The sequence below is a fragment of the Hippocampus bargibanti genome, linkage group LG05, assembly GCF_051943395.1.
Source record: "Hippocampus bargibanti isolate YZ-2025 linkage group LG05, ASM5194339v1, whole genome shotgun sequence".
Taxonomy (NCBI): Eukaryota; Metazoa; Chordata; class Actinopteri; order Syngnathiformes; family Syngnathidae; genus Hippocampus; species Hippocampus bargibanti.
The window spans coordinates 20,867,409-20,892,500 of record NC_142738.1 but is presented as its reverse complement, the minus strand read 5'-3'; the positions used below and the strand labels follow the sequence as shown (position 1 = coordinate 20,892,500).

The 25,092-nt window shown below is 41.1% G+C and overlaps 1 protein-coding gene and 1 long non-coding RNA gene across 5 annotated transcripts in view; one reads left to right on the top strand and one right to left on the bottom strand.

The window, feature by feature from the left end:
• LOC148898200 (uncharacterized) overlaps positions 1-967 on the top strand; it is a 4,329-nt gene extending 3,362 nt beyond the window's left edge. The window contains exon 3 of the long non-coding RNA XR_016115061.1: positions 838-967. This is a non-coding gene — a long non-coding RNA (uncharacterized LOC148898200). The remainder of the gene's footprint in view (positions 1-837) is intronic.
• The window catches only part of LOC148898199 (receptor-type tyrosine-protein phosphatase eta-like), a 43,639-nt gene extending 18,916 nt beyond the window's left edge, over positions 1-24,723 (bottom strand). For 2 of the 4 annotated variants that reach the window (XM_088997269.1, XM_088997270.1), the window contains exons 1-7: positions 24,516-24,722; positions 3,872-3,893; positions 3,525-3,716; positions 1,690-1,950; positions 1,250-1,507; positions 249-506; positions 1-124 (exon numbers count right to left, since the gene is read on the bottom strand). The exon at positions 1-124 is cut by the window's left edge and continues 149 nt beyond it. In XM_088997269.1, coding sequence (XP_088853395.1) covers positions 1-124; positions 249-506; positions 1,250-1,507; positions 1,690-1,950; positions 3,525-3,716; positions 3,872-3,893; positions 24,516-24,584 — 1,184 coding nt within the window. In that variant the 5' untranslated portion in view covers positions 24,585-24,722. Of the gene's footprint in view, positions 125-248; positions 507-1,249; positions 1,508-1,689; positions 1,951-3,524; positions 3,717-3,871; positions 3,894-24,515 lie in introns of those variants that run through there. The other 2 variants (XM_088997271.1, XM_088997272.1) reach the window with 2 other exon arrangements.
• Between the last annotated feature and the right edge of the window lie 369 nt (positions 24,724-25,092).

Genomic DNA, 25,092 nt, shown 5'->3' with positions numbered 1-25,092 from the left:
CTTTGGTAGCTGATGTGGTAACTGATGAAAGGAGCATCATGCATCTCAGTGGGGGTCTCCCAACAAAGGTAGAGTGAAGTAGTTGTCCTTTGAATAATATTAATGGAACCAGGTGGTGTCGGAACTGATTGTTTGTAAAAAGGAAAAGAAAAATGTTCAAGATGCGCACAAGATTTTTATTTCCAGGTTAATACACTATTTCAATTCACGGTCAATCTGAACCATCTTCATAAAGTTCATCAACTTACTTGTAGCGAATGCGATGTGGCTGGGCATGCTACTAAGGTTTCCAGCAACAGCGGAGACTGTGATGAGAAAAATTCTCCCAGGATACAAATCATGAAAATGGGCTGTGGTGACTTTTGTTTTGTTGGTGGAAGAATAGAAAAGATCTGCATTGGAAATGTTCACCACATAGAAATCAGCATTGCCTTTTTGTAAGGTCCACTCAATTTGTATGTTGTCATTTCCTGCGGTGGCCATAATATTTTCTGGCCTCGTAGGTCCTGAAAAATAGGAAAGTAGAAAATGAAGATATTCTTCCATTGTACTGCACTGTTATTTAACCAATATTATTTAGTGTCTGGTTTGTTGCTTTGTGTAAGACAACTTCTGGGTAGAGTAGAGGTTCTTTATTAGGACTGCCATTTTGGTCGGAGGGAGAAAGCAATCAACATGCGTGCATTTCGTAGACTCTCGTACGACTGACTCACTGCTGCGCATGCTCTGTTTGTGCTATGGCCAGGCATCGCTAGCCGAACAAGCAAATGCGATTTGCTCATATCATTACATCTGTGTATTGATCTCTGTGTTGTCTATCTGTCTGTCGACCATTAGCCTGTTGGAGGACCCATGCCCGGTGGAAGAGGTCAAATTCTCTGACATGTTTCACCCTGGACTGCCTTGATGACTTAGAGGTTGTGGTGGACCCAGCACAGATTCAAGCCACCCTTGTGATGGAGGGAGCAACGCATCAACACAGGAGACATCTTAGAGTTTTAAATGAAGTATTCCTTTTTTGTTTGTTTCGTTTTCTCATCCAATCCCTACGTTGATCCTGATATGATTACACACCCAAAAAAAGAAAGCTCCACTTTTGTCTGAGCTCTCCAATTGACATTTTCTCCAGTTTTGTAAGATGGCCATAAAATTATGTGTCACAGACCACAATGGGTTTACTTTCTTGAACAAAATGCTGACAATTTTATCCATGTGTATTTGCCATTGTGGCAGAAGGAGTTTGCCTTACTTGTGACTTCGATGAATTTGTAGGGGTCTCCCTCGGTTTGGTTATCTCCAGCAATGCAAACAATTGTGACTGGATATGATGAACCAGAGACTAAGTCTGATAGCACAGCAAGGTTAACATTTGTGTATTCGTTGAGCTGCTCTCCTTCGTTGTCCCATTCCACCCGATATACAAACACCTCACCATCAGGTGGTTGCCATTTCAGAGATATTGCGGATGTGTTTGTGGAAGCAGAAAGTTCACGAATGACACCCGGTTCTACACAAGAGGAGAGAAATCCAAATAAGAATGAGCAAGTTGTCAAACAATAGTTCTTGGACAACAAACATGGTGAATATGTTTGCAATATTAAAGGAACAGTTTGAGAACTTTCTGTACACAACACGCTACTATGCTTCAGTTTTGTCAGTTTGGTAAACCACAATCAAAGATGTACTTACTTGTGTACAGAGACACAGCTGCATTATCACCTTCGGTCATTCTATCATCTGCCAGTGTAGTTACAATTACATTGTACCTGATGCCAGCAGACAAGCCAGTCATGTTCATTGAGGTTACAGTCACATTTTCTTTTTGGACAGTTTCTCCATCAGTCCATTGTACCCTGTAAAAAGAGTAGTTTCCTTCTGGTTTGGTCCAGCTGACCATGATGGAGGATGTTGTGACATAGTTGACTTCAAGATTGGTCGATTTTTGAGGTTCTGAGGAAAAGGGAAATAAGGATATTGAGATGGAAACATACGGTTCAGTTCAGGTTTAGTGTTGAACATCTTACAATAATTAAGTAGTCCTTTGTGAAAAATCTCTTCCACTCATGCACAGTCCCTATGGTGGAAGACATGCTTTGGAACTGACACCCCAATTTGTGCTCCGTAACTAAAGTATATTGCCTTTCGTACCTGTCCCTTGTCTGCTGCTGACTCTGCACATGCCTGTCGTGGTGAAGAGGGAGCTGAGCTAAAATGTAAGACATTGAAGAAGTCTCCATTTACTAATTGACCCAAGTTCCTGCACTCACCAATGGTTACTATCTGTGGGTCGTGGCCAAAAGAAGAAGATCATGGATACAAGTGGGCAAAATGAATTTCCTTCATCCAAGGTCTCTCTTCGAATTAAGATGGGAACCTTGATCATTCAGTAAAGGCTCAGAGTGGAGCCGTTGCTCTTCCAGATCACAAGGAGCCAGATCAGGTGGCAGAGACACCTTCCTGGTGAAGTGTTTCAGGCATGTTGTACGGGAATTGGTCCTCAGAGGTGATCGAGGGCATGCTGGCCAGACATTGAGCACTGTATCAACGGATGTGGCCCTTGGGATAAAAAGTGGGGCATCTTAATTTCCGTGCAGGGGCAAGTATAGTTCATGGTAATTTGGAATTGGGCACAGCGGAATTCCATGCTCGATTTTCTGGCAGACAGGATGTTTTCGTTTTACATGCCCGTGGCGCATCTGACAATTTGTTAGCAGAAAGTAAAGTAGACCAATTCTAAGTTGTTGTGCAACTGGAGTAATGCAATGTGATGAATTTCGTTAAGGCACACACCGATTCTGCATGCAGCTGATACGTGGGGGGTGAAGTGGTCATTTAAATGATCAGAATGTAAGGTGATCTGCAAGTGCCCACTTCTTGGTGGTGATCTGTCATCACCCTGGCCAACTTCACTTCATTCACCAATGGGGGTCTGCATCCAGTCATTAATAAATGTGCTTTGTGTGCTTCGATCTCCTGCATGGAGACTAGCAAGTCAGTTACTACTTTTACTGAGTAAAGCAGCAGCTATCTGCGCCTTAAGTGCGCTGGCTTTATATGGGTAGACCTAAGGAGCTCCCATTGGCTGGGATGTAAATCGTCTGTGATCACTCCAACAACGGCGCAAATGGCCCTTTCTAACTACAAAATTACCAAAAAAGGAAACTCCACCGAGGCGGAAAGATAGTTTGGAATTTGCAAAAAGCTTGTGCTGAGCACAAAAATAGCGCTATGTTGGTCTGCAAACCTCCCAAAAGCCTGAGAAAGAGCTATAGAGAGGAAAGTCTGGGCTTCCCTGTTTATGCTGCTGCCCCCGGGACTAGACACTGGAGCATCAGAAGTAAATGGATGGAAAGGAGCATTTCACTATTGTATATTGGCGAAATTATGACTTTCCCATTCTGTTCAGTGCAATTTAGAAGTGAAGAATGTCAATGCTGACAGGCATGTGCCTATTAAATTTTCATACAATTGCCTAACATTTGGGGGTCTATGTTGTATAGTTTCCATATTTCAATTTGACTCACTCATTGTGACCTTTTGGGAGCAGCTGGAACAGTTGAGGAAGACTTGATAAATGGCTCCAGGAGTCAACCCAGTAAGCGCATCATGTCCAGAGATATTCCCAAGGGATAAGAAGCAACTTGAAGGAGAGGCAAGTGTGACCGTAGTCGTTGTTGTGATTAAATGTATGGTTTCATTTTGGTCACATAACTTATCTGCAATACAGAGGAGCAACAAGGATTACATTAAACACAAAAAAGAAAGCATCCAAATTACTTTTGACATTTTAATTTATAACACTGAAGAAAGAAAGTCTATATTGTAAGGTCAAAATATTCTTGTAGTGTATTAAATAAAGGTGTGTACGCACCAAAAGAGTCTACAAGGGAGCCCTGAAAGAAAAAAACATCAAAAATACCTTTTAGTTGCATGCAACAGCAGATTGAATCATTAACCAGAAAAGCAAGCATGTGGTTGTCCATCTGGCCATAACATATTTTACAAATATTTGTTTTCATTTTTAGTCGCATAAAAACATATTGGTTGCACATATGTTGAACTTCATGTTGATATTGAAAGGGTGAGGACATGAGAGCAGTGTCATTGCAAAAATTCCATGACAGTATTCGGTCATGTTTGTACTTTATTGGATCATTTGTAAGACATTGATTCATCAATCCATCAATCAATGAATCAATCCATCCATCCATCACCATCCAATCATCATCCATCCAATTATCGATGAAAATAGAGCCAACCCTAATTATTTAGTTACCGTTTACATGGAAACACATTTTCAATGAGAAATCCAATTTTTTTTTGTCCTATAATTCATGAAGCTTATTGCGAATATTCGTTATTTTGGATTACACCATTCATCTTTGAAATGTACACTCAGTCTAGAGTTGGTTAATTATTACATGATAAAAAGGGCAGTAACTGATTAAATGACCTCACCATAAACAAGGAAATAGGTCCTGTTAGAAACCTGTTGATTTCAGTGCTTTGGCATTTGACCGAAACCTGATACTTCAGCTCAAAGGCATGACCATCTTATGTCTGTGTAAGCTCTCAGTCGTACAGGAGTGGTCCATCGATGAGAAGGTTTCTTCAGCCGTCATCTGTACAAAAGTGAAGGTTTCGGACGTTTCGCCTCCTATCCAAGAGGCTTCGTCAGCGAACTAAAGTCTGACTGGTCGTATCGGCCCCATTTATATATCCCTAATGTCCAGACCTGGTGGCGCCGGACACAGCTATGATAGGTCCCTACTCTCAGGTTGGGGGGGGGCGCGGGACCCCCCCCCTGTGGCCCCACTGATTGTTCCTACATTCCTGACTAACGATTGGCCTATTACACCCACTCCCCCCGGTATCACCTCATCAGCATAACGACCCTCATCAGCATTGCGAAAGTTGCCTAACCTGTTTTGCCTGAGCAGGCTATTGTATGAACGATCCAAATTGAACCTCACACCACCAGACCGGTTTAATGAAGGATTTTGTTGTTTTATAAGAATCGCCTCTTTCACCCCCCTTTCAAACCATCTATGTTCTTTCGCTAAGATTTTAACCTCATTGTCGTCAAATGAGTGGTTGCTAGCTTTTAGGTGCAAATGTACTGCCGATTGAGGCCCACTAGTATTATCCCTGCGATGTTGATAAAGTCTTTTTTGAGAATTTGTTGAGTCTCCCCAATGTACTGCTCTTTACAATTTTCATTCTTACAATGTATGGAATAAACTACATTACTTTGTTTTTCATTTGGTAGCCTATCTTTTGGATGCACTAATTTTTGCCTTAACGTGTTTATCGGTTTGAAATAAGTAGGAATTTTATGTTGCCAAAGGACTCTTTGTAATTTTTCAGAAACTCCTGCAATGTACGGTACTGCTACTCCTCTCCTTTTTGAATCTTGAGAATTATTGGTTTCGTTCGCTAGTCTTTCTTTCTGACATTTGTTGAATGACCACTGAGGGTACCCACAGTTAGTGAGTGCTCTCCTGATATGTTTTGACTCCTTTTCTCTACCTTCAGTGCTAGTTGGTATTAGTTTAGCCCTATGCTGGAGGGTTCTGATAACTCCTAGTTTATGTTGTAAAGGGTGGTTAGAGTCAAAAAGTAAGTATTGGTCAGTGTGCGTAGCCTTCCTAAAGACTTCTGTTTTTAGCGCTCTGTCCTCTTTTATAATTACTTTACAATCCAAGAAGGCTAGTTGGTTCTCTTGAATGTCCTCACGAGTAAATTTAATGTTGAAGTCTACAGAGTTGAGATGATCTGTGAAGGATTGAATTTCTTGTTTCTTAATTATGACAAAAGTATCGTCCACATATCTAAACCAGTGTCTAGGTTTTGTCCCTGGGAAGGATGTGAGGGCCTGTTTCTCCATCTCTTCCATGTAAAGATTAGCCACTATGGGTGAAACTGGTGAGCCCATAGCACAACCATGGATTTGTTTATAAAAATTTTCCCGAAATTGAAAATACGTAGTATTAAGGCAGATTTCTAGTAATTGGCAGATGTGATCCGGTTTCAGTTTGGTTCTTTCATGCAGAGAAACATCCGCCAGCAGCCTCGTCCTCACCACTGAGACTGCTGCTGGGGTTGGGACAGATGTAAAGAGAGAAGTCACATCGTATGATGCCAAAGTTTCCTCAGGTTCCAATATGAGGTCTTTGATCCTCTCTACAAACCCTGTGGTGTTCTCTACGTGGTATTCTGTGTTACCAACCAACGGAGCTAAAATAGTTTTTAAATATTTGGCTACATTGTATGTAGAGGAGTCAATGCTACAAACAATGGGTCGGAGGGGGAACCCTTCTTTATGTATTTTTGGCAGGCCATAGATACATGGCGTGGCCTCTCCCGGGTATAATCTAAAATACATCTGTTTATCTATATGTTTTCCTTTCTCTAGCTTTTGGAGACAGTCAATCATTTCTTTCTTGTATCTATTGGAAGGGTCCCTTTTTAGTTGCTCATACGTGTTAGAATCACTGATTAACCTATTTATTTTGTCTTCATAATCCAATGTGTTGAGAAGCACTGTGCATCTGCCCTTGTCTGCTGGCAAAATAGTAATATTTTTGTCTTTTTGTAGAGTAGTTAACGCCTTTCTCTCTTCTAATGTTATGTTGGACGGAGGAAGTTTGGCACTACTGAGAAGAGCTGATATTTTAATGCGTAGATCATCTGCCTCTGCATACGAAAGTTTGTTATTTTTAATAGCCGATTCAGTAGCTGTGATATAATCTATTGTAGGTATAGTTTTAGGAGTCACTGAGAAATTTAAACCTTTGGTAAGTACCGCCTTTTCTGTCTCTGAGAGATCTCTGTCTGACAAATTTTTGATCCAATTCTCCCTTGCAAACTGTTCATACCTAATTTTACGCGTGTTTAACCTATTATGAGCCGCGCCCCCCCCCAACCTGAGAGTAGGGACCTATCATAGCTGTGTCCGGCGCCACCAGGTCTGGACATTAGGGATATATAAATGGGGCCGATACGACCAGTCAGACTTTAGTTCGCTGACGAAGCCTCTTGGATAGGAGGCGAAACGTCCGAAACCTTCACTTTTGTACAGATGACGGCTGAAGAAACCTTCTCATGACCATCTTATGTCTCTGTACCCTTAGTAGCACATAATATATGCTTTCAAATTAAATGTAGTTTGACCTCTATATCACTGATGAGCCAGATTCATTCAGATGTTTCCTTCCACTTTGTTTTCAACAGTAGCCAAAATGGAACTGTATAGTGCCACTTAGCAGTTTGACAACGATACTAGTGCAGCGTGTTCTACCGGAAAAAAATTCCTTGTGTGTTCTACATACTTGGCAATAAAGATGATTCTGAGTCTTATTCTGATTAACCGCAAGACGAATCCCTTAAACATGACTCACTTCTCAAAAACACAGTTGCTAACCAATGATTAACTTTTCCTACCAGAGCGAGAACAGAGTATCACAGCGTGTCTACCTAAAATGAACTGACACATTTATTGATCCATTTATTTATTTATTATTATTATTTATTTTTATTTATTCATTCATTATCCGAAATGCTTTATCCAGAATTGGGTGGCGGCGGTGCTGGGGCCTTTCCCATCCATCTTTGGACAGGAGGCGGGGGACATCCTGAACCGGTTGCCAGACAATCGCAGGGCACACAGAGACAAATAAGCATCCACTTTTACACTCACACTAAAGGACAATTTAGAGTGTTCAATCAGTCTGCCATGCATATTTTTGGAATGTGGGAGTAAACCGCAGGACCCAGAGAAATGCTAGAAAAGCATAGGGCTATGCAAGCACAGGGCAAACATGAAAACTCCACACAGGGAGGCCAGAGCTGGAATTGAACCCGGTACTTCAGCACTGTGAAGTTGATGTGCTCACCACTCGACTACCAGGCCGCCCAACTGACAAATGAAGCATAATATAACCTTGTACAAATTGCTTCCAAAGTAAAAACTCAAAAGTCATTCCTAATGGAAATTATAACACTTCTCGCAGCATGATGTCATAAATGTATGGTATAGCTGAGAGGTTCATCATTATTATCAAGCATTCAATAAAAACAGTAAAATGTCCATCCCTCCATCCATCCATCCAGTCATCCCTTATCCAAACCATTTCATCCTCATGGGCATTCCGGAGCCTATCCGAGCTGTCTTCAGGCACTAAGTAGGGCACACCCTGAGCTGGTTGCAAGCCAATTGTAACGCTAAAATCTCAATTTATATATTATCAATGTAATTCATATTCCTGACAATAACTCAACAAAAAGTAATTGACCTTTTTGGAAATAAGATAAATCATTCGACATAACTTGAGTTGAATTCCATCCAAACATAGCCACAGTTCTAGGGCTTATCTCGTTAATGCAGCACAACCACCCACCCCTCCCCAGAGACCAGACTTTGCATTTGTTTCTTTTTTTATCCACAGTGGTGACGGTGGCCTTCCTCCCAAACCCTTTGGGCCTCTATTCTTTCTAAATATGACAGTGCCACCTGAAGGGGTCAAGGCTGCAGAGTGTACCACCGCTGAGCGTGCAGTTGTTGACTTTGTATATGAGTCAGGCATAATATGTGCGGAAACTCAAAGGTTGAACACAATCTGCTCAAGGAAGCTGATAGAAGCTGGATTTCAACATGGTTATATTCTTGTAATTCTCTCGATATGCCTTGTTGAAGCTCAAAAACGGCACAAAAAGTGAAACTGCCCTCCCAACAGCATACACATTTCAGGTAAAGTTAGCTCCAGGTCTCACTTGTTTTTGCTGTTTTTGTTTTGGGGCCATTGTGGTATTTGTTTGGTGAGTATGTCAACTAAAAACACCCAATTGAGATGGATTTTATGTTAAAAGAATAATGCACCGCTATGGGATCGGGCATTTTTTTTTCTTTGAAGCAGTTCTTTTAATATAAACGTGAATACCAAGCCTTCATGGCAAACCTGGACCGAGGTCAGTTTTCTCGGCTTTCACACTGCAAATGAAAGCACCATTCAGCAAGCATTTTCATTGTGGCGCATTGACGTCAGTCTGTCGAAGGACATGATGCAGACAATGCTTTGATGGACACACTTGATGAACACACTTGGAACTAACCACCGTGGCTGTCTTTTTCTCGCGTTGTGCAATTGGATGAACTGGTCGGTTTCTTCAAATGAGTTGGAAAAAAACAAAATTATCTGCGTTCAAGATTTCACTGACTCAAATCCTGACGATCCTTTCATCGGCATTGCAAGAAGCGTAGGCATAAAACATGTTCTTACTGCTTCTTCCAAAAGGTAAAAACAATACGTACACCTTATTGTATGACTTCATATAGAAGAAGCATTACAAAGTCTGATTTCTCAAACTTCCACCACTGCAATGTCAGGAAGCTCATTGTAATATCATCTTGAGCCAGGAAACGAGTTTGGACAGAATCTGTCGAACCATGACCGGTGGCTGCCTAATTGTGCACAACCTTTTTCTTTTGGTTTCAAATGGCAATACTATGGACAGGCATCAGGGTTGATTAACTGATGACCATGACTTTTGCAATTGAGATAAAGTGGATTGCCCTATACCTGGAAGCTACTGTAACAGCAGAGGCGCTGCTGATTTCATCTCTACTAGTTTGTGGTTTAAAAACATAATAATCTCATTTTAAATAATACTTATAAGTATTTTAAGTCATTGGTTATTCTTTTCTACTCATAATCAACCAAGGATATGTAGCCAAATGTCGACTAATCAGTCCCCATTAGTTTGAAGTGTCTCATCGACAAAATGACTAACATTGCTGCCAAAAGAGCAACAAAATAAAATTGAAGGATCTGTCTTGATTGAAAGTCTTGTTTTTACACAAATACTGTATTCACGGTTAAACCGTCTCTGAGTAAGTGGACTTCTCTAACTGTGCTTTGTGTGATTTAATCGCATGCCAAAGTTTCACATATTTTCTTCTGCCAAAATAAACAAAAAATGTTTCAAGCCATTAAACCTCGGAAATGACCCAAAGAGAAGATGTAAACTATACTCTTATGTCTCGGGAGGGAATGGATGTTCTACAAAAAAAGGCATGTTTAATGCTGGAATTCTTTTTGAATGCTCAAACATATCTTTGCAAGGACCCTGCCAGTGACCTTTTGGTTCTACATCTGTGGCCTTTGGCTGAGTATGGGGAAGAAGAGGTGGAGGAAGCGGCCACACTGACAGCTACGTAAACATTACATCAACCCGAAAGGCAGCCGGTCTGCCTGCCTGCCGTTCTAAGTCTCGCTCAGCCCATCTTTGCTGCATGCCTTCGATAACGCCCAAGTTCCTTCCTCTGCAACAACATTCAGACCTCACCGCAATCAAGACATCAACTTTAACGCTGTCACCCAAGGGTGACCCTTGTTGTCCTCAACTTCTTCCAGTCTGATGACTTTGACAAAGGCAGAGAACAAGAAAGTAAAACTGCCACTTGAGTGATGTGGATGGACTTGTCACGTGGCTGGCGACAAGTGCTGATAACAATTCATCATTTCATGTGCATTTCTGAGCCACTCATCTCGTTGCAATAAATGTACCTCATGACAGTCACACAACCTCGGCACACAGGAAAATTTGATGAGAAAGTGTAGAGCAGACTATAGGCCAGCTAAAAGCTGGTCTGTACATGTTCTGGTACAAGTGGTATACTGTAATGGAATATTTGTGAATTTTATCAAAGTGCAGCTGGATTCTGTGCTCTCTTAATGTGGATGGCATCGTATTTCCTTCATATCGTAAATCTGACAACATCGTGGATCGAACCTTCTCAACTCCTGAATGAATACAGTAAATTTATGGTGTGCTTTATTCATGTTATCATCTTTACATATTCGTAATATATTTAAATTAAGGTTAAATTCAGCAACAGGCAGAATTTATTTTCTGAAACATCATGTTGATAAATTACAACACATAGTAAAATCTGGACTGCTCAAGGTTAAAACCGAAAAAAAGAAAGCATCTCAAAAATCCGAAATCAAGTAGACATTTGAAAATAGTCAAAAATATATTTGGGAACATACTGGAAAGCAACCTTTGCCATGGTCGATGTTTAATTTCTGTGCAGGCTTAAGGAATGACTGGCAGCCTTTTCACTGCTCCCCTGTCATGCCACCAAATGGGGCGCATTTATCACTGCAACAACTTGAATAAAGTTCACATTTCATGAATTCATTTTTAAAGGTCAGAGTCTGTCTTTGTAAGGTTGATTGGCTCAGAGATTTCTCCTGGGAATCATGTTCATTGTTTTAGTGCTAACATGACTTCCTGTACCCACCCAAAGACCCCAGATAACATAAAGGGTCTTTAAGGTAAATATTTAGTTGCACTTCAAACCTCAGTGTCATTAAGGTCACGTACAAGAACAAAATGTAGCAAATGTAGCAGACCTCAATCTTAGGAGGGCATCTTATATAGTGGGTGGGCATGGTGCACTGTGGCCCGTGGCGACAAGTTTGGATAACACATTTCAGTTGCTTTCCAATGACTTTGGAGATCATTATTTCATTGGAAAAGTCTCCAGAATGTCATGTATTATAATATAAATGTGGCAGTGATGGCAGTGATTTTTTTTTTGACGACGATACTAGTGCAGCGTGTTCTACCGGAAACAAATTCCTTGTGTGTTCTACATACTTGGCAATAAAGATGATTCTGATTCTGATTCTGATCAATTGGCACGAAGAATCCTTTTTTATCGTCAGCCCTCACGGTTAATGAAAAAACATATTTTATTAGAACAGAAAACAAAAACAATTGTTGCTGATCTACCTCTAAGGCAGGGCTGTCCAAAACTTTTGCAAAGGGAGCCATATTTGGTGTGTTAAAAATGTAGAGAGATTAGGGGGAGGGGGGGTTAACCAGGTGGAGGTTCTTTTCATCTAACCGCAATTAGTTTAAATACATTTCAGCAAGCCATTCTGCGTTTCACAGTTCACAATCAGACTAAACTAAAGGAATACAAAAGAGTACATTATAAAGTAAAAATGGATGTTTAAGAATTACCCTAACAGTGACACATTCTCTTACAGCTGAAAACAATGAAAAAATAAGTACTGGTCTATCCTTGGTCACTACATTTATCTTGATGAGTCATACAAACCTTTTTCATTCTTTCCGTAGATGTAGTGAGTATTTTACCTTGTCATGACACCTGCTGGCAACTGAAATCAATGTCACAGTGCCTCAGGGCTCAGTCTGTGAATGCCACAACTCACTTGTATTCCGGGTTTGGTCACGTAACATTCAATGTGGCTCTTGTAATTCCTTTTAAATGCAGCATGTGAGGGACGCGCCAATAGTATTTGACATCAAGGAAGAATACATTTGCGTGTGTCCTGTGACAGCTAGAGGTACACAAAGTACATTTAGAAGGAATCGCAGGCAGACCTTCATGGGCGGATGATACAAAGTTGGCTAAGGGGAGAGGTCGCCTTTTACATGTCCATTTGTGACTGTTTGTGACTGTTTCTGCATTACCACTCAATCTACTTTTCACACTGGAAGCAATTATGTATGCCTAGTCAATCCTTCTATTTTCATTCTCAGCTGTCCTTGGTAGATCTATGAGTAAGGTCAGCAAAGTTCATCAACCAATCGCATCGCACATATAAACAGAGAACCGTTCACAATCATGTCACCACCGATTTACATGAGGAAAACATGCAAATGCTACGCTGAGGGGCTGAAACTAAAATGCTCACAATGGAAACCTCAATCTTTCTCTTTGGTGACTCTTCATTTTTGGTAGACAATGAAAAAAAGCATCTAAATTACTTTTCATCTGACTGGCACATGTGGCCGTGACCTGCACAGAGGTCACAGATAAAATGATCTGCTATCTGCTGACAATAAGGCCTTTGAGTTCCTGGGTGGAGCATGTCTCTCATTTACATGCACTGGGGGAACTGTGACTCTTTGTAGTTCATTTTGAACATGCACAGCCTCGAGTCGCCACACTGGTTTTCGGCAGCTGTGTTAATTCAAAACTGGACCGTCCTCATCCCGTCTCCAGTGTTTAGTGAGTAGGTGGAGGTTGTGGCATTTCATGGAGAAAGACTTGATTTGTGACTTATGTGACGCATTTTAATCATTTACATCAGGGGTGTCCAAACTTTTTGGAAAGGGGGCCAGATTTGGTGTGTTAAAATGTAGGGGGGACCAATCTTGGCAGTTGTTTTTTTTTTACATATAACAGTAATTAATTTAAATATATTTCAGCGAGCCATTCTTTGTTTCAGAATTGCTTTTTTTTCAGCTGTCTTAAAGGGCAACCAACGTCACTTTTTTGTTTTTTAACTGACATCAGATACACGTTTTATAGCATCTAAAATACCCAAAACACGCAGTATGATATTTTTGTCAAACACCAATAAAAATGACTTAAAGTGTCCAAAATCTGCAAAAAATTGAGCTGTGAATTGGGCATTTTCAGAAAGTCCCGCCCCCAGTTCGTGACGTCACGCCAAGACGTCTTGCATTGCTGGAGAATAAAAACAATGGCTTCAGATTCGGATAATATGCTTTCTTGTTACACATCCAGTTATGAATATGATTCAAATAGTTCTGAAGAAGAAAGCATACATGTTTGCAATCGATTAAAGAATTTATTCCATGCCATTTTGAGACAACATTGGGGGGAAATGGATCACCAAAAAAGAGGCAGAAAATGGCATCCAAACTCCTGTGAGGAATGAATCAGCCTGTTTCCACAGGCCTTCCATGGAGCTTGGACTCCCTCTGCTGGCGGCTTTTGGATGTAACACAAGGGTTTAAAAAAACAGTACAGCAAAATACATTGACGTGATGGAAAGACGCTACAATGCGTCTTTTTTACGGTCAGGAGGCGGTCCTTTTCTGACGTCACGTGAGGACTCGTCACCAACTCAAAAACAAGACTTCCTGAATGTTCCGCGCGCGTCTTAAAACGTAAAATATAGCTATATGCGGTGGAATCTTATTAAAATACACCCAGTAGAAGTAATTTGAAGCCATTTTACAAATTATGGACACAACTTGTCCGGAGACGTCGGTTGTCCTTTAAGCATGTGCTTTGGTTCATTTGAAACATGCATATATTGAAAATTAAAATGGAAAATTCACTTGACATTACTTTTTTAACACCTTAATTGTTTTGTAACAGTTGAGCGCAAAGTAATTGTTTTTTGGTTTATTGTCACCATTTTAGGATGAAAACAAATTAAAATAAATTCACCATTTTGGAAAATTGGGGGGCTGATTAGATCAATTACTCATACGCTAATTTGCAGTTTCTAATTGAGCCTTTAGATTGCAGCACTTAGCACACGCAGGGAACAGCGCTACTGCCCAATGTATTCATTCTATATGCGGGCCAGACGTTATTGATTTTATAAGGGAGGATGCGGGCCAGATGAAAATTCACTACGGGCCACATGTTTTATTAGTCTGCTGCGTACGTCATTGATTCATTAGCTGGAAAACAAGGAAAAGAAGCATAAATTAAGTGAGTGAAGTTTGTGTGAGTGGACACAGAATTGTATCAATCGCACTGTGGTCATACTACCGGCCACTGCTTGTGAAATTGACCAAACGTCCCGTTTCCTTGTTCCAAGATGTTTCCCACTGATAGAAGTAGAAGTGTCACCGCCTTTTCATTTCTTGTACAGTGAGTGGGCCCGTCAGAGTGAGAATGCAACCATTTAAAGGCATGGCCATTTGCTCCATACCGCGATAAACTCGTTCAAAATCTTGTACTTTACCTGAGTCATTTGAGCATGAGGATCAAGTGAGTTCACACACACCTGCCTTATTCCAGATTGACTTTTGAAGCATTCAATTGAACACCCAACAGACTTTGAGTGCTTTTCAATTAATTTTGTCGTAGATTCATGGTTGTGTTGTTTATCATGCCTTTGCAGATAACACGTCACTATTATAGCTGCATTTGATCAAGTTGTCGGCTTGCATCCCAATCAATGGAAGACCAATTTTTTCACCGGGAATGAGGAGGCCGAATTTCTTGCTATTATCTAATGCTGTTTTGATGAAACAACTTTTCTGACCTCTCAGAAGTTCACATGCATGGGAACTAATTGATCAGATGAGAGGATACAAGGAAGTACTGTGTTTATTCAGTTCCGGTCTGACTTGGTGTGTGTTTGCGCAACACTAACCGCAATAAATTCAACTAACTGGACAGGAAGATGTCAGTACAAATGTAATGTTTCAAATTTCAACAAACATCAGACTGAAATACGTCTGTGTAAGCTCTCAGTCGTACAGGAGTGGTCCATCGATGAGAAGGTTTCTTCAGCCTCCTAATTTGTGTTGTAAAGGGTGGTTAGAGTCAAACAGTAAGTATTGGTCAGTGTGCGTAGCCTTCCTAAAGACTTCTGTTTTTAGCGTCTGATGAGGTGATACCGGTGGGAGTGGGGGAAATGGGCCAGTCGTTAGTCAGGAATGTAGGAACAATCAGTGGGGCCACAGGGAGTGGTCCTCTGCTCCCCCCAACCTGAGAGTAGGGACCTATCATAGCTGTGTCCGGCGCCGCCATGGCTGGACATTAGGGATATATAAATAGGGCCAATACGACCAGTCAGACTTTAGTTCGCTGATGAAGCCTCTTGGATAGGATTCGAAACGTCCGAAACCTTCAAATTTGTACAGATGACGGCTGAAGAAACCTTCTCATCGATCAGACTGAAATGTAGTGTGGGCACCTTTCACCCAGTCCTTGTATCTTAACGCTCACCTCTCCATCCATCCACCCATTTTGAGGGCTGCTTATACCAGCTGCTCTCAGGTGGAAGCCAGACTATAACCATGAACTTTTCACCAGTCATTCACAGGGCACACAGCAAAAACCATTCACGCCAACATTCACACAGTCACTGAGTACTAACAAATTCCACTCTACTCGCACACAAGTAAGGTATACCATGACATCATCAGCCACACTCATGATATTATATTCATAGTAACTCGCAGAAACTACATATTCTCAGTTGAACTATCATTAGAACCTTTTCTATAACTGTAGATGTGGTTTGGCGTTGTTGGAAAACACTACTACATTCATTGTACTGTATATACAGTAGTCTATATTGATGACTTCTGGTGCCTTCTCTGCCATACTTTTGTAAAACCTAGAAATGAATGTGGGCAGGAGAGTTGCTTGCTGCCATCGCTGTTGGCCAATCAGATGGCAGTGAATACACAGCTTAGCTCGACCCAAGGTGCTTGAGAACCGCATCCGACAAGATTTTTAAAAGTGCTTCCATTGTAGCTGCCCGTTCCCCAAAAGTGTCTAATGGAAAAGCGCCTGTTGGGGTAATTCGCTATACAAACATCTCTTTGTTTCCGTTTTGGACTTCCTGATACGTCATATCCTGCCTTCCCTTACATAATGTCGCATTTACGCTACTTCGCATCCTATCGCGTCACACACTGTGCGCCATATAAATGCTCTCCCATTCTAGTTCGTCTCTCTCTCTCCTCTCTGCCTCCCTCCTTGGCCAACACCGCGATGTCTCCGCTCTCTTCAAGATTGAACCAACTTTCTGTTCAACACCTGGCTTCCTGATGATTTAACCATCCTCTGCCATCAACGCCCATAGAGGCAATGAACCAGGGACGAATGATCAAAATAGACCCATTAGCGCCCACTCAGGCTCAAGCAAAGGCATATTGATGTGGAAACATATATATTCATCTATCCATCCATTTATCCATCCATCCATCCATCCATCCATCCATTTTTCGATCCGCTTTATCCTCACAAGGTTCACAGGGCATGTTGGAACCGATCTCAGCTGTCTTGAGAGAAGGATACGCCCTGAACTGGTTAGCAGCCAAGCGCAGGGCACATATAGACAAACAACCATTCACATTCATAGTCACGGAAAGGGACAATTTAGAATTTAGAATTTCTAGGTTTTACAAAACGCAGGGGACTTGGACGGAACCATCAACTTCTGCACTGTGAGGTTAATGGGTTAATGGTCGCTGTGGCACGATTTAAGCAAGATAAAAAGTAGCGTATATCAAGTATTCCATAATATCAGGTAGACCCGAATAATACCATCAGACCTAAATTGTTTGAAATTGAAAAAAAGGGGTGCTATAGAATGTCAAATAAATGTAACTTATGTTATGTTGCAATAGTTCTTTTCTGGTTCAAAATACATCATCCATCACATTTGTATTTTTTGCCACATGGGGTACCCTGTTGTAGTGCAATAATGAAACAAAGGCCACAAAATAGTCATTAATTTGTTGAGTTAAGATTGCAGAGGCTCACCAAACCAATTAATTGTCTCTGAAATTGACATCGATAGAAGTGATAGAAGTCCAACAAGGCGCCTGAGTAGGCAGCCGTCAGCAAGTGCTCTCACGAGCCTTGCTTTTTTGTTGATTTTGTCTTGCTTTTGTGTTTTATTTTGACACTTGGTGTTGTGCGTCATGTGGAACAGATACGGATTGTTTTTCATCATATTTGGCTATGGCATTCATCAAGGAGGAGACTGTGCTGAGCGGTTGCGCCTTTTCGGCAGCATGAATATGCCAATGATGTTTTTGAATGGGAAGAATGTCAGTGCTATTTGACTTTCATCGCTGGACATCTCTGGGGCCATTGTGCTTTTTTTGCGCTTGTAATGGGCAGCATCTTCACAGCACCGCTTTGTTCAGCGGAAAGGTCGGTGCTGTTGGACAGTCTGCGGCTGGATGGATGCATGGCTTGAGGAGCCCGCGATAAGAAGAAAGGAGTGTGAGCGCAGAATGCCGAGCATGTGTGGAACTGTCGCAGCTTGGAATTGAAGCGGATTTATGTGGGATAGGGGATGTGAGACAATCACTTCGTCAATGGATGCTACAGCTTCGAGTTTGCTTTCAACATTTAGCTTGTAGTAGACGTGCACATTCCACCATGAAGTCCCTGATCCACTGGTGAAAAGGACACATTGATCCTCTCCTCTTTCATCTAGAATTGCTTCATGTCACAAAGAGGGTACAGAAAGTGCTTAGGAATAAATGACTCTCTGTGTCATTGTGTTGTCATATTATTATTATTTTTTTGTTCTTTTTACTTCAAGATGGCACTGAAGGAGTGGCTGCCTTTCCAGCAGCTCCTGTATTTAGTTTTTCGATTCCTTTCTTTCCTTTCATCTTCCTTTCATAACTTTGCTGCTGTGAAATGTCAATTTCTCCATTGTGAGACTAATTAAGGTAAATCAGAATCAGAATCATCTTTATTGCCAAGTATGTAGAACACACAAGGAATTCGTTTCCGGTAGAACACGCTGCACTAGTATCATCATCAAAAAATTGCTAAGTGGGCCATTTGGGCTACTGTTGAAATAGTTCAGAGTTAATGGCTTGGGGGAAGAAGCTGTTTAAATGTCTGCTGGATTTGGTGCGCATGGATCGGTAGCGCTGGCCTGAGGGGAGTAGCTGGAAAAGGTGGTGGGCAGGGTGCGGAGGGTCCCGTAGGATTTTCCGCGCCTTAGTTTGGATTCTTGCAGTGAGCAAGTCCTCGAGAGTGGGTAGGGCGGTGCCAATGACTTTTTCCGGCGTCCTAACTGGAATTGGATTTGGATTGGATTTGCCTTTATTAGTCTCGCAGTGGAGAAATTTACATTTCACAGCAGCAAAGTTATGAAAGAAATGAAAGTAGAAAAAGCAAAACACAGGAGTTGCTGGAAAGGAAGCCACTGTCCGTTGAAGTCGGATTTTGTCCATTTTTGTGGCGGCCCCGAACCAAACGGTGATGGAAGAACACAGGATGGATTCGATGACAGCCGTGTAGAAATGTTGCAGCACCTCCTGTGGCAGGAGGTGCTGCCACAATTCAATACATACTGATTCTGTTTTCGTGTAAACAATTGGTTGATTGTTTGCACCAGGGGTGTCAAAGTCATTTTTTGCCGCGGGCCACATTGTAGTTATGGTTTCCTCTCGAGGGCCGTTATGAATTTGGGGAACCCATTAGAATGTTTAAATCCCTTCAAATATTACATATAGAGCACACAGCAAATTAATGAATAACTCGTTTTCAAATCTGAAGTCAAGAATAATGACTTTTATTGTGGTTGACATCCAAAAATATGAAATTTTGGCTCAGATTTTAGCAATCGTCATGGAATTTAACAAGTTTGATATGCTTTTGCGGGCCGAAAAAAATGATGTGGCGGGCCGGATTTGGCCCGCGGGCCTTGACTTTGACACCTGTGGTTTGCACGTACATTTAAACATACATTTGTGGCCATCCCTTGTTCTTGCTATGCTCACTTTGAACCAGAGAGCTCCTTTGACGTGAGGCACCAACTGTACTTCAAGTAAAGCCACAACTCCAAAAGATGTTTTAACTTTACAGTCGAATTGCACAAGAGGAGATAGCAAAATGCATAAAGCAAATTTCAGTCTATTGGCCATCATTCAACGAAAAACAGTCTGGCTATTGGACCAGCGATATACATATATGGCGCGGATATACATATATGGCGGTTAAAACAAGCTAATTTTAGCATGGCAAGAAAGATTGTGTAAACGATGTCGGCACATTTTGGGGTTTTCTGATAAAACAGTCTTTAGGCAACTGAAAACTGGAAATTGACGGGGAAAATGTTCACAAAATGTCTCATTTCAAGGACATTGTTATTGTATTGTATAAGCATTGTCATCAAATGGTGAGTATAGTTTTGCTTTATTGAACGTTGCTGTGCCGATGACGATTTTGTGTTTGGGAGTCTTTTTCTGAGCATCTTCATCTTTATTAAGGCAGTGACATAAGCCAGTGTCTTCTTGTGCCGGTCCCAAGCCCGGATAAATACGGAGGGATGTGTCAGGAAGGGCATCCGACGTCAAAGCTTGGCCAAAACAAACATGCGAATCAAACCTCTGAAGATGTAGGACACTGATTCGCTGTGGCGACCCCTTGAAGGGAAAAGCCGAAAGGAAAGGAAGAAGATTGTTTGATTGTGAAAGATGAAGAAACATGGGTTGTATCAGCATGCGAAAAAATGAGGAACCTTGATATTTCCCCTTTTTCAGGCTGAACTTCCTTTGTTGGGCATATTTTATCGGACAAAATGAATCTGCCCTTGTTAAATAGTTTTACTCTTGTATACAGCAAATAATAATGGTTTTCATGGACATAATGGGGTCTAATACAGTGTCTTACCCCCAAGGATACATAAAACAAACTATGATGAGAATTTTTTTCATCATCACAATGGGAACTACACATATCAACACAAATTATGAATTAAGAAATTATCAAATTAATCATTTCGTTTTTAACATTTATATCTTACAAACGTGATTTGTTCTTTCCAGTAGATTGAATGGACTATTGTTGTCTGTCATTTGGCCGTTGTAATAAATCAAAACAAAATGACATCTTCAGTTGGTATATTGTGAATGTTCATCCCAAACGTCTGTGTTTGCTAAGCCCACAGATCTGTGACTATTTCACTAGTGATAATGCATGACCTTTAACAGGCACAAAACTGAACAGGATGTTATATTACACCGCACAATGGCATCAGCCAAAATGTGGTTTATTATGTAATGCTAAATGCACCGTTTACTTTGAAACAATGGACACTTGTCAGTCTCATCACTGCTGTCGTACACAGTGCATGTAAAACCAGTCCACTGAGAGATACTGCTGCGCAGAATGTGACTAAGAAAATTTAGAGCTTCATTTCATCAGATGGGGGAGCTTCACCTAATAAAGCTGCACCTAATAAAATAAATTGGTTGTGGTGTGAGGGATTATTTTGGCCACAGGGATGGCAGGGCCATTGAACTGTTGCTCATTCCAATCCTAACCTGTCTGTATTGTCCACATACATTCCCATCCCCTCTCGCCTTTTGTCTATCTGGAAATACCAGCGTAGTGAGGTCAGGTGGGACGGTCTACACATACTCAATTATGTAATTCCACTTAACTGGGATGCCATTTTAACGCTGTTCACTGTACACTTGGTATCACTTGTTTGTTCAGGTTATTAGTATGACATTCGTAAAAATGCTTCTACTCTAATACATAGAGAGAACACTTCTTTATTATATTATATATCTAATGTATACAATTTAAGAGTGTTAATATAATTGCATTTTCAAATACTGTACGGTGGCAGTTGTAAATGCTACACAGTGGCAGATTAATTTGACAATTAATTAGACAATGTGTTTATTGTTGTGTTGTGTTTTGAGTTTATGTCTCATTTTCTGTACATTGAGGCAGTGCAGTGACAACAATAACTAACTTGGCTCTATTACTACCTGCAGTCAAAAGGCATTATTGTATTCCATGAGATGAATTAGATTCACAGTTGCAGCCGTATGCAATGTATGCCGAAATATCCTTGAGCATACATTATTAACATCTGATATTACATTTATATCCATTCATTTATCCATCCATCAATCCATTCATCTATCCATCCATTTCAAAATTTGATTATTCTCAGAAGGGTCGCAGGCCTCCTGGAACCTGTCCCAGCATTCTTCGAGCAACTGGTTATCAGCCAATCGCAGGAAACACAAGACAAACAACAACCTGTCACACTCACAATCACACCTACAGATAATTAAGTGTGAAATTAATGCATGATTTTTTTTTTATGTGGGAGGAAACTCAGATAGGCATGGGGAAAAGATGCAAAGTCCACACACGAAGGCTGAAGCCTGGACTCAAACCACAGACCTCTGCACGTTGGTAACCTGTTGTCCATCGTGCTTAATATAAAAATGCAAATGTGTTTTTTAAATGCATCTAGTCTGGTTCTATCATTTAATTAGAATTGTCTTCCTTTATTCTTGATAACGATTCATTTGAAGTTGGATCAAAAATATCTTCTTGCTTCAATTTTGCTAAAATGTTTTAATAAATTAAATTTTATGCAGAAGACAGTTTCAGTTAAGATAACATGAATGTTACAAAGTCATTGTTTATATAACATACACTAGGCAAGGTGGGATACATTGCGGTCATTTAGATCTATGTGTACAGTATGAACTTGGTTAACCCACCTCCTCTTCTTTTCCTTTCGACTTTTCCCTTCAGGGGGTCGCCACAGCGAATCAATGTCCTTCATCTAACCCGGTTTTGTGCATACTCTTCTCTCATACCAGCTACCTTCATGTCTTTGACCACATCCATAAACCTCCTCTTCGGTCTTCCTCTCGGTCTCCTGCCTGGCAGTTCAAGGCTCAGCATCCTTCTCCCGATATAGTCACTCTCTCTCCTCTGGACATGTCCAAACCACCTCAGTCTGGCCTCTCTGACTTTGTCTCCAGAGCCTCTAATATGAGTAGTCCCTCTAATGTACGCATTCCTGATCCTATCCAACCTGGTCACTCCCAAAGAAAACCTCAACATCTTCAGCTCTGCTACCTCCAGCTCTGCTTCCTGTCTTTTCTTCAGTGGCACTGTCTCCAGTCCAAACATCATGGCTGGTCTCAACACCGTTTTATACACATTTCCTTTCATCCTAGCTGAAACCCTTCTATCACACATTATACCTGACATTTTTCTCCAGCCGCTCCAGCCTGCCTGGACACGCTTCTTCACCTCTTTTCCACCCTCTCCATTGCTCTGGACAGTTGACCCCAAGTACTTAAAATCCTCCACCTTCTCTAACATCACTCTTGCACTTCTCATTTATACACATATATTCCGTCTTCATTCCTCTCCTTTCCAGGGCATATCTCCCCACCTCTAGTTTCTCCGCCACCTGTTCCCTGTTCTCGCTACAGATCACAATGTCATCTGCAAACATCATGGTCCAAGGAGATTCTTGCCTAACATCGTCCGTCAGCCTGTCCATCACCATCGCGAATAAGAAGGGACTCAGAGCTGACCTCGGGTGGAGTCCCACCTTCACCTTGAATTCCTCCGTCACACCGACAGCACACCTAACAACTGTCTTACAGTCATGATACATGTCTTGCACCACTCTGACATACTTTTCTGTCACTCCAGACTTCCTCATGCAATACCACAGCTCTTCTCTGCTTTCTCTAGATCTACAAAGACACAATGCAATTCCTTCTGACCTTCTCTGTACTTCTCTATCAGCATTCTTAAAGCAAACACTGCATCTGTGATACTTTTTTTTTGGCATGAAGCCATACGGCTGCTCACAAATGTTCACAGTTTCATTTTATGGCTCATCAACTTTATTCCTCTGTAGGTAGTACAACTCTGCACATCTCCCTTGTTCTTAAAAATGGGCACGAGTACACTTCGTCTCCACTCTTCAGGCATCTGTTCACCATCTAATATCTTGTTGGATAACCCAGTCAGGAACACCACCGCCACCCCTCCAAGACACTTCCACCCACCTAGTGGATTGAAAAAAAATCTGAATACTCTTTTAAATACTCTTGAAAACTTTGGACAGTTTGAAGATTCAACTACTTCTGGTGGTTTAATTTATGTATTTATTTATTTCTCTTCTTTTCCTTTCGGCTTTTCCCTTCAAGGGGTCGCCACAGCAAATCAGTGTCCTCCATCTTTAGAGCTTTGATCCGCATGTTTGTTTTGGCCAAGCTTTTATGTCGGATGCCCTTCCTGACACAACCCTCTGTATTTATCCGGGCTTGGGACCGGCACATGAAGACATATGTCCCTTTGTGGCTACAGAACAAGCAACTCACTCAGTAAAAGGCTCCCAAACACAAAATCGTAATTGGCACAGCAACATTCAAAAAAGCAAAAACTATACTCACCATTCTTTCTATATAATAATAATAATATATTAGACAGACAGACAGACAGACAGATCATCGACGATAGAGTGAGTGAGAGAGAGAGAGAGAGAGAGAGAGAGAAAGAAAGAAAGAAAGAAAGAAAGAAAGAAAGAAAGAAAGAAAGAAAGAAAGAAAGAAAGAAAGAAAGAAAGAAAGTGATAGAGAGATGGATACATATGAATGCGTATTTATTCATTGTTTCATTTTAATTATTATCATTACATGTTCTGTTTTTCTTTTGAGAACCAATCTGGTTTCTTATGACCATCTGTATGAATATTTTAGAAGTTGACTTTAAAAATTATAATGAAATATAAATTCAATGTAACTAAACAATATAATTTTTTAAAATGAAATTGTGAACTGCAAACTTTGACACGCTCATTGGAGTGTGCTGATGTAGCTAATATTGACTCCAGGGATTTTCCATTATTGCCATGACAGTCCGTTATTGTCTTCGGCTAAACATCATTGTTTATCTTTTTAACAACTAAAGGTCAGTGTGTTATTAATGACGTGAGTTTGCTTGAGATTAAAAAGGCCCATTCAAATTAGTACAAGCTATCATATCAGCCATTGTATCTTTTGCGTCATTTCTACGCAAACTTTGCACCAAATGCTAAGTAAAGTCATCCTACTGTGCAACAGGTGCACTCGGCCACTCCTGGTTGAGCGATGTCCTAATTCAAGCAAAATACGTTTTTTTTCTAGTCCGACTATCAACGAGCTAAAGAAATCATCTTTACCTTGATGAGCGTGCTGAATTGAAGAAAAGTCCACAAAGTGGTGATGACGCGGAGCGTCGACTTCTTCATGATGACCACAAAAAAAGTTCACGTAAAAACGTTTTACCTCCACTTCGCAGACACCAAAAAAACAGTTATTTGTGTTCTTCCTTGACGATCAAAATTTCACGACATAAAGAAGCGCAAACCCAGATGGGGAAATCTCGTTCTTCTGTTGGAACAGGGAGGAGCGCGCCATTCGGGGAGAGTTGCATTAAGTAGTTCACACTCCTCCTCCTCCTCATCATCATCATCACAGAGGGCAAGTTGGTCAAGCAGAATTGAAGGAGTCATCCCACATTCCGACCATAACTTGGCCACAAAGGGTTAGGAATGTATCGTCGACTCCCGGGAGGGTGGTGTGGGGGTCGGGGGGTATTAAACAAAGCACCTGTAGCAGTTGAGGAAGGAGAACACACGATCGACTGCCTAGTGCCCGCCACACACCCAAGGTAAATATTTGCAGGCAGGAAACTTCCTTTATGTTGTCGCGATCTTCTTTACAGTGCACAGATGTGATGATCTTCCATGTATGCAG